Below are 17,183 nucleotides of genomic sequence, written 5' to 3' on the forward strand. Positions count from 1 at the left end.
TGAAAATATTTTTTCATGTCAGCTTATTAGACAAATATTTGATATGTAAGCCAGCATTTCATGAACTGCTCATTTCTGTCTTATGTCTTTCCTCTGCTTCATAGTTTTAAAGGAGACTTTAGTTTCTTCCAGCAATGTATAATCCTTTTAATTCTGGTCAGTCGGACAGAATACATTAACTTTACTGAAACCTCAACTTTTGCGGAAGCTCCTCTAAGGTAGCTCCATAGTTTAAGAGCAAATTGAAAAATTACAATCTGATCTAACCTAACAAGGACCAAAATGTAGCTCCGTATTGACATTTGAAATCTGAAGCTCCCAGCTCAGTTTCACGTCGCCGTGTCTAAAAGTACAGAGTAGGGTTTGGGGATTTAACTAAGCAGAAGAACTCGGCTCAATTCCCAAAGCATCCGCCAACCACCCAACTGCACAACACTTTTGGAAAATAGACACAGGTAACTGATTTCTCCACTGACAATGCAACAGAAGAAAAGCTGGCTATATCATCCCAACCATCTGGAAGTCTGGCTCAGACTTGAGGCTGATGTGTAACTTTTAATTGGAGAGACAGTGGTGGGAGGCAGAAGTGTAGGAAGGAAGGATCCCAGTGGATAGACAGGCACTGCCTGCTGCCAGATGGACAACCTGAGTTTGCTGGAGTGCACACCATTTCATTCTCGGGCCAATGTGCTGTGTGTTCTATTTTACAAAGAGCTGGATGAAGAGTCATAGTTTGTCCCAAGACATCAGATGCTGCAAAATGCTGCTATTTTCACCAGGCAGAATCAGGAAGGGAAATGCTTAGATAAAACAGACACTTTCCAATTCATGAGATGACATTAGACGTCATATAATGGATCCTAGTATTGACAGTTAAGTGTCAATTGCTTGTAATTGTCAATGTCAGTGTTGGACCATAATGTAAAACTATAACCGCCTACTCCCCCCACTTTATCAACTATCTAAGCATGGAGATCCAATTTAAAGACTATTTAGTTCAAACATTCTTTGAGCTAATAAATAGTCAAATATATGTTTGAACAAAGAAAATAGGCTTTTTTTTTTTAATTGTTTTTATGACCAGAAACATATACGTCCTTTAGTTATTGGCCAATACCAAACATTTATAAATGTTTACGCTGAAAAAAGTTTGACATTTTTGAAAAAAAAAATCTTATTTGCTATTTCAATCGTGGTGTCCTGATTGTAGTCTCACTAGACCTCCAGAGTCAAAAGAAAATCCAAGGGCTGTGTAGGTGAGACAATGATAATCATTTAATCATTTAAACTGTTTATTGATCCCCAGTGGGGAAATTACAATTTACACTCTGTTTTGTTAGTAATCACCACACACAGGCCTGAAATACACACACACACACACAGATACACACACACACACAAACACACAGGACAGGAATGGAGCGATGTCAGAGTGAGTGGGCTGCCAGTGCTGGACCAGCGCCCTGAGCGATTTTGAGGGCGGGGGGGGGGGGCGGTGCCTTGCTCAAGAGCACCTGGCAGTGACCAGGAGGTGAAGTGGCATCTCTCCAGCTACCAATCTGTACTTTAATCCATATGGGTACTTGAACCGCGACCCTCTGGCTCCCAACCCAGCTCACTACGGACTGAGCTACTGCCACCCCGAGACGCCATACATGAATGATAAACAGTCCTTTGGGGTTTAAGCAGTGCCTGGTTCAAGAGTTTGGGAAAGAAGGGTCAAGGTTGAAATCTAAAACATGTAAACTGATACCTGTCCTTGGGATTCACCCACCTCTTTAGACCTCTCCCTTCCTTATTCTAATTCATTCCTATAGGCATGCGTATGTTTTTCTTCATTTCACACCTCTCTCACACTGTATTTTCATGTATCACTACTATTGCCTTTCTGATACCGCCCCCCACCTATCCGCCTAACCTCAAACCCCTTGACGTAGGAATTCAATTTGTACTGTATGTTTCATTCCCACTCTGATTTAGATTTATTTCAAGTCGGCTGCTTTTAATTAACTCTCTGGATATGCGACGAGAGGAGGGGGGATGAAGAGAGAGTAAGAGAGACACAGAGATAGATAAAACTCCTCACATCCACCAATGAGTTACACCGGCAATCATTTACCACTTAGACAGTAGTGCAGAAGCCCCCCCCCCCCCGTTTGTTGCCCTGGCAACCGGTGCCTTGGTGATTGATTCCTTGCCATTGTGGCATCGCTGCAGGGAATAGAGCGTGTGAGCTTAGCGTGCTTGCTACATCTTTCTAATTAAAATGGGATTACATAGTCATCGACGTTGTATGTTCAAACAAATGCAAGGCTGTGAAGGAAATTAATTTAGGTAAATGTCAGGGCTGATAAATACAACTATAGACAAACAAATGTAAGCAAGCTCAATGTACTGATATGCACACTATACATGAACATCTGCCTCCATGCCATTTGCATGTTGGGGCTGTAGCGAGTGACAGCAACAGTGCATCCCTCCATCCAAGAGTCGAGCCTGATTGACAGTGCATGAATCATGTTATGCAGCACAAATTACCAGACACAATTAGTCTGTTTGTAGCTGTCTGCTAATCAGAAAATAGTCTTCAAATTGGAGCTTAATGTACATCTTAAATGAACAACGGTTTCTTAATGTAATTGGATTAGGCAAGTCAATCATATATATGCAGTTTATGTTGTTGTCTTTCAGACTAGTGTGTATTGAGGGGCTAAATATTCTCCCATGCACAGAGCTGAGACTTGATTACTTCACATTTTACAATGGCTGCTTACACTTAGGGAAACTGTACAACACTGATATTATATCTCAAAACACGCTCTTACATATGATTTAGAAATTAGTTTAGATAATGCAGCATAAATTACAGGTAATGAAAGAGTGTAGTAGCATTACTAGCCATAAGAAAAGGCCACTCTAAAATGTGTAGTTTAACTGTGTTTGGGGGGGTGGATGGATTATCTCGGCAAAGGAGAAGTGCTCACTAACAGATTTAAAAAAAAATTTGAACAATATTTGAGAGAAGTAAGCCTTTTGGGTACAAATAAAAAGTCTTAGATCTTTGAAAATAAAAAAATGGAGGCAAAAACAAAAGTGTTGCGTTTATAGTTTTGTTCAGTATGATAATTCTACCATTTTGGTTAGTCTAATGCTACCCATACTTGTCTTTAACCACCAGGATTTACATAGTTACAGGATATGTATAGTGGTCTGCTGGTACCATATTGTTCAAGGCCAATAAAAACCACAACGTTTTTAAAGTGCCATTCTTCAAGATAATTGTGTTCATGTATACATGAGTTACATTCTTAAGTCTGTAATTCATGATGTTTAGTGGGTTCTGGAAGCCAACAACTAAGTGAGTTAAACCAGAAAGAGGTGTGACGTATGAAGAAAAAGGAGGTCTAGCACTCGGTTTTCAAATTTCAATCACTACAATGCAGTTAGCAAAGTGTAACGTGGTGCATTGGGCCCGCTACCAAGCAGAGCTCCTTGGCACTGGCAGTGTGGGATGTGTCATTACAGCAAAGGTAATAATAGACCAGGGAATTTATAATGTGACGCTTTTTACGTGCCTATGATACAGTGCCTCAAAGCCTGAGACCGCTGGAGGGGAAAAAAGGAAAAAATCATGTTTGGTTGTAAACAATGAAAAGCCTTTTGCGGATGTGTCATGTGACTGAAACATATATTAAACCTTTCTTTAAAGACGTCTGGAATAGAACACACTTCAATTTCACCCATATAGAAATGCGAAACAAGGGTGCACCACGAGTACCACCTACTATATCATCGCATGACCCAGAGGTTTTTACAAGGTTTGCTGTTGGTAACAAACTACTCTCTGAGATGAAAGTGCAGTTACAGCCTTATAAAACTGAGTGCCCAGATTAGGTATAAATCACATTCAGTCTTGTTTTGCCCTCTCAGTATGGGTGCCAGGCTTTTGTGTGCTCTGTTTTGTTTCTTCTTCTTCTCTGTATTGTGAAAGAAATACAGTGGCTTGAGAAAGTTTACACACCCATGCTAAAGTTGATTAAAAAGAGATATAAAAAAATACATATATATTAAAAAAAATATTTTCGAAGTTGATCTTAATGCCTTAATTAAAAAAATAGGAAACTCCAACCTTTTACGGACACCAATTTTCTTAGTGAATGAATAATGTATTGTCAATGGGTAAATGTTCTTCCTTAACATAAAGGGGGCATAAGTATTAGAGGATGGATACCCGACCCGAGCCCGACGGGACCCGACGGTACCCGAAGGGCCGGGCCGGGTTCGAACAGATTTTTAGAAAGGATGCTCGGGTTTGGGTCGGGCTCGGTCACATCAGCGCGATAAGGCATTGAACATTTTGAATTTAAAACAACTTATTATGTAGGTAATGGTGCTTGTTGCCCCGTGTGCATTGATGCGCTCATCTGTTGACATTTCCGAATGCCTTCCTACACTTTTCACTTTGTGGGCTTTCCACACAAACAAACGTACATGTGTCATTAGTATGAGAAACAAATGCGATTTTAACTGTGTCGGGCTCGGGTCGGGCTCGGACATAAATATCTTAATGCCTGTCGGGCTCGGGTCGGGTTCGGTTACTGCTCTGTCCGACCCGGGCCGGGCTCGGACAGAAAAATCCGACCCGATCCGCACTCTAATAAGTATACACCCCCATATGTTAATTTCCCATAGAGGCAGGCACATTTTTATTTTTAAAGGCCAGTTATTTCATGGATCAGGATACTATGCATCCTGATGAAGTTCCCTCGGCCTTTGGAATTAAGCTAACCCCCCCATCATCACATACCCTTCACCATACCTAGAGATTGGCATGGTGTTATTTCAGTTAGCCTAATAGCTGGTTTGATTTGCATTGAGAGATGATCTTATGGAAAGTTCCCCAGGCCTATCTCTATGTATGGTGAAGGGTATGTGGTGATGGGGGGTATTTTAATTCCAAAGGCCAAGGGAACTTCATCAGGATGCATAGTATCCTGATCCATGAAATAACTGGCCTTAAAAAACAAATATGGGCCCGCCTCTATGGGAATTTAACATAGGGGGGTGTATACTTATGCCCCCTGTATTAGCCACGCAAGTGCTGTTGCTCTAGGAATGGCAATGCAGGTGTCAGTCCATAACCTTGGTTCAATACTGGATAAATGCAGGGAAATTTAGTTCTGGTATCCATGGTGCCCATTGGATAGGTCATAATGTCTTTAGATTAACCCCTTATCTTTAATTTGATCTTTTATCTAATACTCTAGATGGATTTTACACAGACATTTGTGGTTCCCAGAAAATGAATCCTGATGACTTTTCCTCCAGAGCCACCATGAATCCAGGTCAATTGTTTTGAAAATATGTCCAATAATGTCTTTAGCTACTTCCTTTCAGCATGTTAGAATTGCCATTGTGGGCATGTTAGCAAGTTGTTAGCATTTAGATCAAAGCACTGTAGTACAGCCTCACAGAGCTGCATTCGTGGCTGGAGACTCTAGTGTTGTTGTGCCTGGGGTTCCAGACTATCAAAAGACATTGTAACATATTATGACATACTAATCTGTGAGTGGTTACATTACCCTATCTGAAATGTAATTATGTGTTCAACCCCACCCGCCAATTTTTCTTTAAACGGTGTAAAAGAAAAAAAAACGTGTATCAGTGTCTGTTTACACAACTTTCAACCTATAATAAGAGAATGGGAGTCTGATTTCTCCATGTGGCTCAACTTGCTGTGTGAGGATGACAGTGTACTGTTTATTTTTCCCTTTTGGGTTGTATGTTAAAAATCACACATACGTGTGCGCGAATGGCATCGGGTTCGCTCTCCTCTTGAGCGTAGAAGAAAACCATCTGGGAATGTGTTTGTGTTAAGCAAAGTGCAACGGTTTTCCTCTCTTTCATTTACACAGGCGCCTGGCATCATGTAGGGACTAATGTGGAATCTAAATCTGGACCTTGTTGATAGAAAATGGCAGGTCACACTGTTTGGCATGTGACTCTCACAAACCCCAGTGCAGGCAATGGTGTTAATAGATAATTGCTAGCGTAATAGGAGATGACATGTTGTACGATGATGCACTCGGAGCCAGTGACTCTGTCTCCAAATAGCGATCTTACTCTTTATTTTTTCTCTTTCAGGTGGAGACGTTTTTACACTGATTTGAATTATTTAAAAAAAAAAATCCTTGACTTATGCACATCTGCTCATTTGATAAGTGTTGCTTATGTGGGGTATTTTTTTTTAATTACTTATGGTAATACATAGATTTAGACTTGCATGTTTTCATTTGCATTATATTTCATGGATACAAAATAATTCATCATATGAAAAGCAAGCTTTCTTTCCTCCTCTTGTGAACTTTCATTCGTGGATTGCAACAATTTGCATGCAGAGCTCTCGGTCTCTCGCTCCCTCACACACACACACACACACACACACACACACACACACACACACACACACACACACACACACACACACACACACACCTCTTCTTCCTCTCATAGAGACACGCATCATCATAACCGTTTGCTGTGAACTCGCACCCTCCCTTCGCCTCCCTCTCGTCCTGCTGATTGGAGTTGTCACGAGTCAGAGGGTCACAGTAGAGGATGTCAATAGGCTACACACACACATACACACACACACACACACACACACACACACACACACACAAACACACACAGTGCAATAAAGGAGAGAAGCAGACTAAATGACAGACAGTAATACAGTCCTGTCTTAAGTGTGTATAAACACACCCCACAATCGCCCAACACGTCAACAGCTGTGCATCGGCTCACACACCCACTCAATGCAGCCACGCACGGCAACGTTAGCGAAGAGCATTCAATTTATATTCATTATTCACCAGTCAACTGCCTTGATTTCAGTGATTGGATACACCCTCTACCTCCTACTGGCTCCTCCCTCGCTTTGCTCAGTCCCATGGGAAGGCTCAATGTCTCCCCTCAGCTTCTAGGCGGATAGCCGTGTCTGTCTGTCTGTCTGTCTGTCTGTCTCTTTTATGTATGTTAAATGTTGCTGGGTATGTGGCAGTAAAAAGGCTTTTGGGGTATGAGTAGAAAGCAGATGGATTCGATCAGGACTTTTCCATAAAGAAAAGTGGCCGGAAGCGGCCTTTACATGGAAACATGGCTGAACAACAGTGTACCGGTCTCCAGCTACCGGGCCTGCTAGCCTTCTGAGCAGATGGTGCTCTGTCGGAGTCCACTCGTGGAGGTGGGCTGTGTTAACACAGACACTGACTGATGCGGAAATGGGGTGCTTTTATCCAATTACTTCTAACCGCTGGTGGAGTTTGTAACTGTTACATGCCGATCATTCTACATTACACACCAATTCACAGCTGTGTTTATACTCAGTGTTTACATCACTCCGAGCGCTAATGCTGCCATTGCGTTAGCTGAACTTTACGGAGCCTATAATGTGTGTGCACTAAATGTAGCCTGTATGTTTTTTTTATACATTGTCGTTTTTATATATTTTACATGTGTAACGCCACACAAGCCAATTAATATATAATGGAAATAATAGTTAGTCAGTAGAATATAACCCCTTTAGGTCTGCTGCAGTACACAATGATGCAGCCTCACCAAAACATAGGCTCCACCACCAGTCCTTTTCCAAACCAAAAATCCATAATAAACAATACTAGCATACATTAAAAACAAAACAGAAATTGGAAAAGCAAAATTCTAAAAAAGCTGAATTTTTGCTACAAAAAAAAAGGCTTCACCTGGTAAGTCAATTATCAAAACGGTTGGTGAGTCATGTAATAGTTGAAAAGTAATCGATTAGTTGATTATTCTTTGACGCTCTATTAAATATCTCCTTCAGACATGTTTTAAGACATTGTCACTCACTCCAGATATGTCATTTCAAAATGTTTTGTTCGGAACAATACAATTCATTCAGAAATGTAAAGTCTGCCTTCCTGTCCTATCCCCGTCCTTCCTCCCAGATCTACTACAAACCGCTTCAGGTAACTAGTGAAACCACCAACATGCAGCATCTCAGTAACAACATGCCAATCAGAAACAATCAAGTGCAGCCAAACCCAGCTGAGAAGTAAAAGAGACGTTTGTTTGACGAGACATTGGCTAGGCTATCTTTATCTCCACTCATGAGCAGAGACAACTACATGCAGAAGCTTACAGGCAGTTTGCGCTCAAATTGTTTTGGGCACCTGTCATCCTCTATTATAATTAGCAAGTGGACATCTGAATAATTGCCATCAGGCTGCGGCTGCTGTATCAGTATTGGTAGCCAGAGCCCCGTCCCCCGCCTTTGGTTCTAATATTATTTAAAGGGCCGGCACGGCTTCACAAAGCAGTGCCCTAAGCAAAGTCTTAAGCTGTGTATACAGTCAGCCATGGCATCTGGAGCGCTGGAAATAATTAACTGACACAAGAGGGTTTGGTTTTGGCTTCACCGTTTGTTTTGTCCACACTTTGTCCCTGACACACGCACACAAACACACAAATGTGTACACATACAGGCAGCTTTGGATCATAATTGTGACACTGCCAGGAGAAAGGGAGGTAACACACTCATCCCAGTAGGGATTTGGGATGGTTGTAAAAGTAAATGAGGCAGATGGTTCTGTCTTTAAATGAAAAGGCTCCTTTGAGGACTAAAGATAGAATAGTGAAGGACTGTACTGGCATAACTACAGTAGGAATAATATAATAAAAGTACTGTTATAAAGCATTAGATACATTATTGTAAATACTTATTTGAGGTTTTTACAGGTCCACAAACCAGTAATGTATGGCCCAAAGTTCTACATCATTGTGTAGACACTAATGGAATCTTAATAAGTAACGCAACATACAGCAACATGTACATCATGCAAAACACCCAATTCTACCTTAACTGTATGGAGACTTCTTTGTGAAAATGTAGGTGCAAAGCCATCACCGTCTTGTTGCGCGTGTGTTTGTGAGTAGGTCTCAGAACCGATATAGCTGTCATGCCCCGGGGTCCGATGAGGGCTATCCCGGAGTGTATCGCCAGCTGTAGCGTGACAACTTTACTCACACTTGTCGTTCTCCCCTCTCCCTCTTCCCCCCCCCGATTAGACAGATGCAGTGTAGAGATGTATGTCAGGACCACACACACGCACAGTATATATAGCTTATTCACAAAGAGCTGTTGCCTGTGGGAAGACCATAGGTCACCAGGCTTGTTTCCACCAACCCCCTACATTGAAGCTGGTTGAGGTCGCTGCTGCTCAGCAGCAACCTCACTGTGCTGATAGCAGCGCTGCTTAGATTACCCAGTCACTGACGTTCAGTTTATTCCAACAACAGCTGACATTAACACTAACACGCACACACCCTCTCCCTTCCCCCTCCTCCATATCACCCTTCCCCCTTATTCTCTGTTGTTCTACAAGCTACCTCTCTCACACTCATGGGCTTCCTTTGTTGTTAACGTACTGCACAGTTGTATGTGTCAGCATGTCTGTTTGTAAGCGGGTGCACGCTTGTCTCTCTCTTGACTTCTAATTCTCTAATTTGTCTAACATATTCTAAAAAAAATTAAAAAAAACATTTAGAGAGACATTAGCATAGCTCCGCTTAGAGTGCTGTGGGATTGAAATCACTTCCTCTAGAGAAATGGACAGTATGACGTTCTTCTGAATTGTTGCGCTAAACAACCAATGTCTCTTCTACGAATGACCTATTACGATCTAGGAGCAAATTTCCAGGCCCTCTGGTCTGATGTGCTGTCTGACGTAAGAAAAAACAGGATTTAGAGACCTCTTGGATCTGAATGTTCATACTGGCATTGTTGTGTTGTTGTTAGTTGCAGCTCAGGGAGTTCCTAGCACAGCCTTTTCTGTGTAGTCTGTTTTTCTTGGTGCCTGCTTAGCAAGCGCTCTCCGTGGTGCTGACTTAGATGGGGCAAACTGGTGCTGTCCATGGTGCTATCATCACTGGTCCTATTTCAGTTGGTCCTTGCTGAGCTGCAGCTGACTGTGTTAGCTTTTGTCAGCTCTGTCCTTTGTGCTATCTCATCTGTTTCGAGCAGAGCGCATGCCGTCCGCAGTGCTAACGTTGCTCGTTTCAGCCATGATGCAGTCTGAGCTGCCCAGGAACCACTCACTGCAAGCAGACCCAATGTCTGCCACAGATCATAAGATGCTAACTGCCACTCTGCATCCATTTTCTCAATCCTCAGGAACAACCTTTATTTTTATACCCAGCTCATATCCTGCCAGTTAAATGTGTATCAGGAAGCAGATTTGTCATAACTCTAGTTTAGGCTATATCTTGGTGCAGGTGCAGTGGCATTTCCCTTAAGTGCAGTGAGGATTTTCCCTGTTTAGTATTTTGATGACTCACTGCATGCTGCAGTAGGGGTGTGTCACTAGCATTCTAGTGACGTCCTGGAATGTTTTGTGCATTTTTAAACATTAATATTATGGTAAAATTCTCTCTTGCTAAACTTACTTTTTTTTTTTTAATTATTTTTTTTTTTTAAAGATTTTTTTTGGGGCTTTTCCGCCTAGGTGAGAAAGAGGGTGAAGACGTGCAGGAAATTGCCACAGGTCGGAATTCGAACCCTGGACCTCTGTGTCGAGGCATACACCTCGAAGTACATGTGCGCCTTCTCTACCCACTGTCCCAACCCGGCCATGTATTGATGGCTTATTTAAAAAAAATCTTGACTTAAAACTGATGGCATGACAGCACTCTACATTAATTGCAATCTGTCTCCCACATACAAATGCTTACATGTCCCACAGTTCCCATTGGGGTTACCAGGGAGCATTTCTAAGACAAGGCATCTCAGCACTCAACCAAAGAATTGGCATGTGAGGCAGCAGAGCTGCAGCGTGTAGGAAGCCACGGGGATTGGCGCTCCCGCGGGTTACACACCATGGCGAGGACTGATGTTAATTAAAGGCTCCGTTCAGCACTTTCCAAATCAGATGTAAATTGTTAAGCAGGAGTGCTTTGCAATTAACGTGGTGCTTGGCGAGACCTCGGACCCCGGCTGAGGGTGACGCGTCCTTGAGACATAATTGTGCTCACCTTAAGTGCTAGTTCGACAGGAGGAGCAAAGGAAGAGTCAAGAGAAGAGCAGGGTGGTAAAGTGTACCAAACATTCATTTGCTATAGAATGAAACTACTAGCACATTGTTTCTCTTCTTCCATTAGGTTTGTCGAGAGGTTGAAACGATTTGCTTCTCACCCTCTCTCACCTTCACCCAGCCGCAGGAGGAATGTATTGGATTGCAACCATTTGAGGGATACACCAAATTAGCCCATTTTCACTTATCAAATAAAAAAAGTCTGATTTTGAGCAGCTGCCAGCTTTCTATCTCTTATGTTGTCTGAAATAGATTTCTTTCTTTCCCAGCTCCTGAAGCTAACCGTGTTTGGCACCATACCAAGATGATCCCAGATAAATATATTTTGTAAGATGGTGCAGACGAGTACTCTCCAGTGTGCAGCCCCAGTTATGTCGAGAGCTCTCTTTTGTCTGAGCGTACTTGTCCATCACGAATTTCACCATTTCCTGCATCTCCTAGTAGTCATGTCACATGACTACTTGAGTACACATTCAATCATTTGTTGTTTATTTGTATGCATGACTCCCTTTGAAACCAGTACAAAGTGATGTTTGGATCCTAACATCTACATTTAGTGAAACATCAATGATAAACTCACGTGCAGCGAGTGTATCACCATGAATGTGCAATCATTACCACATCCCTACTCCTCCAACAGCTGCGCAGTGACCTATCGAGCACGTTGCCTCGGCAGACGGTTATCACCACTTACAAAACCATCCAAAGAGAGCATGTTGATTTGTACATGAGAGTTGCATCCTTCCTGCTGTTACAGTATGTTGCAAGATGACAGAGTTACCCCGGAAGGGGACCAAGTCATAAGCAGAGGAGACACAGAAGTAGGTCAGCTCCGAGGCGTTTGTTACATCATACATATTCATGAACAGCACCCAGTTGTTGCGGAGTGAACTCAATCTACACAGACTGTTTATTCTGTTCATTGGGCCCCTTTGTCCGTTTAAATGTTAAATCTTATGTGAATATGCATCACGCTGATAATATGAGTAATTACTCTTAGTTGTTGCATTTATCTGCATTTTGACGCTGTAACATGATTGGCATACTGTTGTAATCACATCTTAACTGCGTTTTACCAAAGTAAGTCACTCATTAAGGGATTGGGCCGGAGCAAGGACTGCTGGTATTGTTTGTGTAAATTAGCGCTTTTCCTAAAATGTGCTACATGTGCTATATTGTCATTTTTTATTACTAAATTCATTACTTAGTCCGTAACATGTCAGAAAATAAGCAAAATATATCCAATTTGCAATTTTCTTATTCTGTAATACATTCTAAGAGAGTCCAGTAAGGGTTGAAATCTGGGCCACCAGAAACTAAATTTGAATCATTTATATCTGAATTTGAATTGCTAAGCTTGAATAATTGCACTGGAAAAACTGAATTTAAATCACTTCATTTGAAATTGTGTTGTTTCCTTTGAATCATTTCTTTTAAAAAACTGAATCTGTATAGTAGTAGTAGTATCATTTGAAACTGAATTCATTCGTTTGGAACTGAAGTCCAATACAATTTGATCCTCAATGAAAATTCAACTCTCCATATACTCACCATTCAGTTCACAAAATTCAATTTCAAGTTACTGTGACAGACATCCGGGTAGATGGAGGATGAGGGAAGAGCAATCGAGCGCGGTTTCTGGTGGTACATATTTCAGCCTGTCGTCCAGTTAGTTCACAGTAGGGAAAAAAAGAGCAAAGTAGCGTGTGCAAACATTAGTGAAGCTAAGATGTTTGACACTTCATTTTGACAAATCCCTTTAACGTTTGTTGGTTTGTTAATCGACTGATGTTTCAGCAGTAATTCTAACCCTCATGCATGTTTACAATGTGAGCAGTGAGGCCTGTTTGATTTACCTTCAGTCAAAACAAGTCAAATACAATATGTACAGTATATGTGTACGCGATAAGTCAGTATTGAAACATTTGACTCTATATTAGTAATCAATCACAGTATGTGTGTTCACTGGTGCTTCAATATTGGTTTATACAATTTGATATAGTGGCAGTTGTGCAGTAAATGGACCCATTCGTAATTTCCGTGCGTTCTAGCCGTGTTGCTGCAATGTGGATTAAAAAAAAAATACAAACTGAGTCAGTCACAATGCTACGAATTGCACTGATAGTTCAAAACATGATGCTATTTCTGCCAGCTATGGTTATTCACTCAACCTTAATATAATCAGACACTCTAACACAACTATAATGCAGGGGATGAGAGTGACCTCCTCTCAACTCCCAGCAGCCTGTGCTGCAGTTTCCAAATCATTTGTGAGATTTGGATGGGTAAAGAGAGAGACATATATGAATTGAAGTCTAACTCTGTTTATCAAATACATTTTTTGTTTATTTTCAAATGCAAACATTCCTTCTTTTTTTCTATAATGTAACACCTCCCCTATTATCTTGGTTGAATAGCTTCTTTAAAGGGAAAAAAGGTGTAATTAGCACCTCAGGGCGGTCGTGTTTGATTCTAGCAGGTGGCAATTAATGCTGTTGACAGTGTCTAAAAGGCATCTTGTTCGTTGTTACAACCTGCCATAAACATTTCATTACAGGAATCCTCAACCTATATTTTAGCCCTCCCCACGCCCTACTCTGCAGTCGGAACAAGTTAGCCAATTGAGGAGGGAAACTGAATCTGGAGAGAGGGAGGTGAGGGCGACAGGAAGACTCCAAGGAGCTCGTTCTAAAAAAAATTTAAGGAGAGGAGAATGTTGTAGTCAAAATGAAAAGAAAAAAAGAGTTTGATAGATGGAGGTGAATAAAAAGAGCTTTAGAAGAAAAGTGAATAGGATCCAATGTAAGAAGCTTGAGCATACTGCCAGGCTTTATATTAAAGAGCAGGTTTCACAGACAACAAAGCAAACGCCTGATAGTCAACGTAATCTAGCTAAAGGTGTCTGTTGCTTGTGTAAGTGTGAGGTTCAAGGGTGGCCTCACTGCATCACCCTTGTTCTGTTAGCACCGCCGCAGCGCTCATTGCACCGACTCCCAGGTTTCTTTTCTTAGCCTGCAGAGAAATTGCCTTGCTTATTGATCTGTTCGCATGTAAACAGAGCATCTCCGGTCTACGGCTCAAGGTATAGTATGCACAGGAGATTTCCAACAGAAGATGGCATATTTATTTTTGTACACAGCCTCTGTGATTTGTAGACCCTCTTGATAGCGTCTACTGCTAAAAGCAAAGTACAGTAAACTTGTGAAAATGTCCTCCACTGGTTAATTTAGCTTCAACTGCAAATCATTTGTCCTACTTTTTCCACATGAATATCCCCTGAATGTTGTAGACGTTTAAGTATAATAAAGGGCATTTCTTCCTATGCACAACATTAAATATTATTAGGATTTAGATTTTTGAAATGAGCAATTATGTTGATTTAAAAGACCGAGCATGGGCACATAAAGAAACAGGCTTGAGCTGTGATTTTAATGGCATTTCATCCATTGGCGATAAGACCAGTAATCTAATCCTTGCAGTCATTAGACCATAAGCATGAGGGCCTTTCTTGTGTACTGTACATCGGCCTCAGGTTATATTGGCCCGACTGGTGCAGAGATCCAGTCCAGAGGCTTTACTCGCCCTGTTTTCCCTTCATTGGGTACTTTTATATGCCTAGCTACTCTTTCTGTCTTTTTTCTTGCTTCTCCGCTCCCCCTTTACTGTCACCACTCTCTCCATTTATGACTTGGCTGCTGCAAGGGGTCAAATGTCACCTACTTGGGATTTTGTCATTTGCTTAGCCTGATGATTGGTGTGTGGGTGTGTGTGTGTGTGTGTGTGTGTGTGCGTGTGTGTGTGTGTGTGTGTGTGTGTGTGTGTGTGTGTGTGAAAGAGAGAGAGAGAGAAATGGAGCAAGAGAGGAGATCAGAGTATGCAAGAGAGAACATTCTTGTGTGTGTGACTGTGGTTTTCTGAAGGAGTTTAAGGGGATCTTGGCGATATAAAAATAGCCATTAACAGCATGGGAAATCACAGCTTGCCTCTTGGACACACCACATCTGTACACTGTTCAGCAAGATATAGGTGCTGGGGGAATTGTGTAGGGGGGGTATCTTTATGGTCAACCAGCTGAGACCACATGCAAGGAACATGCTAATTGGTATTCAGACCTGGGCTGTGACAGCTTCCCACACAGTCCTTGCTGCGTACAAATTCCTTTCTGTTGCCACGGCTCCGAGTTCCCTCGCAGACAGAGATGAGCCTGTCCACTTCCAGAAACTCCAGTAAATCCTGAGGTCTGTCGGCACTAGACAATTAAACTGGAGTCGGCACTCTCTCCTCAAGTTTTCAGGCACTTTGTTCATGTGTAATCCTCAACGCGGTCCACGCGTTTCACTATAAAATGCTTCCGTTTACTTTTGTGTCAGCCTCTCTCTCCACAGCAGATAACCAGTGGCTTAATCTGATGCCATATGAAGAAGTGTAGTTGTAAACACAAGTTTAATGTCCAATAGTATGAAATAATAACCCACAGTGGATACCAACCCACAGTAGATACCAACCCACAGAGAGCGTTTTAGCAAATTTCATCTCATTGTTTGGTTTTACAGCCCCGATTTCCAGCAGCATTAGGAAGCTGATTTCAGTTAGAATTTTTTGAAAAACTGACACTACACATCACATTACCTGCCCAACACTAAATGACAGAGAGCCAAAGTTAGCAACTAGCTAGTGATGACAGTGGAGCATTTAGCTTTGCAATAACATTATGTATATAAATATGTAGGGGACGTACAATTCTGAAGATATCACGATTTAATTCAAAGACAATTAATTTAAAAAAACAAAAAACAATTCACAGTATGTAAATGTAGTTACTTTCTGTATGTATGTATGTATGTATGTACAGTATGTATGCGTGTAGGTATGTATCCATATTATTTATGTGGATTTGTTTATTTGTTAGTTTAACATCCTGTTATGATGAATGTTGTGTGTGTAATGTCTGTAAACTTCTGGACCCTTGAATTTTCCCTTGGGATCAATAAAGTATCTATCCATCCAGCTATCTGTCATGTGTTTCCAGTAGACATATAATAAAAAAGAAATAAATCAATTTTTGGAATTCTATATATCGATTTGGAATTGGTAGAGCTTGAATCGCGATTCAAATATGCGTTTTTTTGCACACCCCTGCGTTTTGATGTTTTAAACAATGACAATAAGGATCTATTCCATTGTAGCTTTAAAAAAAGCCAGATATTTCATTCAAGGGTCATTGAAAATAGGGCTGAAAAGGGAGTGAATGTATGTAAATTTATCAAGTGGCTTGAAAGTTTGTGGGTCATACATATACTTACAGTTCCCTTATGTTTCATTTTAACTATCACATCACTTTCCTAGTCACTAGTCTGACATGTTGTCATACTCTTAGTGTGTCAAAAGAGAGACAAACATATCATCGCTGTGGCCACCTCTGCACATCTCTCACACTCCCTCTGAAGTCTTTTCTCTCTGTCTCGGTTAACACAGTTGTCAGTGTAAAGAGACTAATAAGCCTGCAGGCTTTTCGGCAGTTACCACACCTGGAAATAGCATTTTTCTGTTTATATGCAGTCTCGCTCCTTTCCCAGTCCTAGATATAACAGCCTATATTAAGTGCCCACTGTTTGGCAACACGCAGCTGTTGAGATGCAACAACTCCACATTGTTAATTTGTGTGACCTTTTGTTTTGTCTAGCTGCAGAGTGGGAGGCTACCAATCTGAAGAAGGTAGAAGAAGCCTATGAGACAGTCAACATGGAAATAAGGTAAGGAATAAAGAAAAAAATAAGTACAAGTTAGCTTCCATTGTCACATTTTTGTGGCTAGATCCTCAACATTTTGCATTAGCTTCTCAGATTGTTATTGTAAGCAGGGTGGCATGGTATGTTACCAGGCCTTAAAATAGATTATCCTTCTGCACTGTAATGAATTTGCACTGTGGTCTACCTCAGGCAAATTTTAATGAAGAAAAACAAACGCTATTGGTTGCCTACTGTGCTCTGGTGGGTAGACCTATTCCACTTTCCCACCCAGAAAATCTGTCAGCCTCAAAATGCTCAACTGAAT

At 41.3% G+C, this 17,183-nt stretch overlaps 1 protein-coding gene across 3 annotated transcripts in view; it reads left to right on the forward strand.

Moving 5' to 3' along the window:
• Positions 1 to 17,183, forward strand: part of LOC117934553 (glucosidase 2 subunit beta-like) — a 118,819-nt gene that overhangs the window by 63,008 nt on the left and 38,628 nt on the right. For all 3 annotated transcript variants that reach the window (XM_034856290.1, XM_034856293.1, XM_034856292.1), the window contains one exon: positions 16,813 to 16,882. In XM_034856290.1, the coding sequence (XP_034712181.1) occupies positions 16,813 to 16,882 (70 nt within the window). The remainder of the gene's footprint in view (positions 1 to 16,812; positions 16,883 to 17,183) is intronic.

Source organism: Etheostoma cragini, chromosome 19 (genome assembly GCF_013103735.1).
Source record: "Etheostoma cragini isolate CJK2018 chromosome 19, CSU_Ecrag_1.0, whole genome shotgun sequence".
NCBI lineage: Eukaryota > Metazoa > Chordata > Actinopteri > Perciformes > Percidae > Etheostoma > Etheostoma cragini.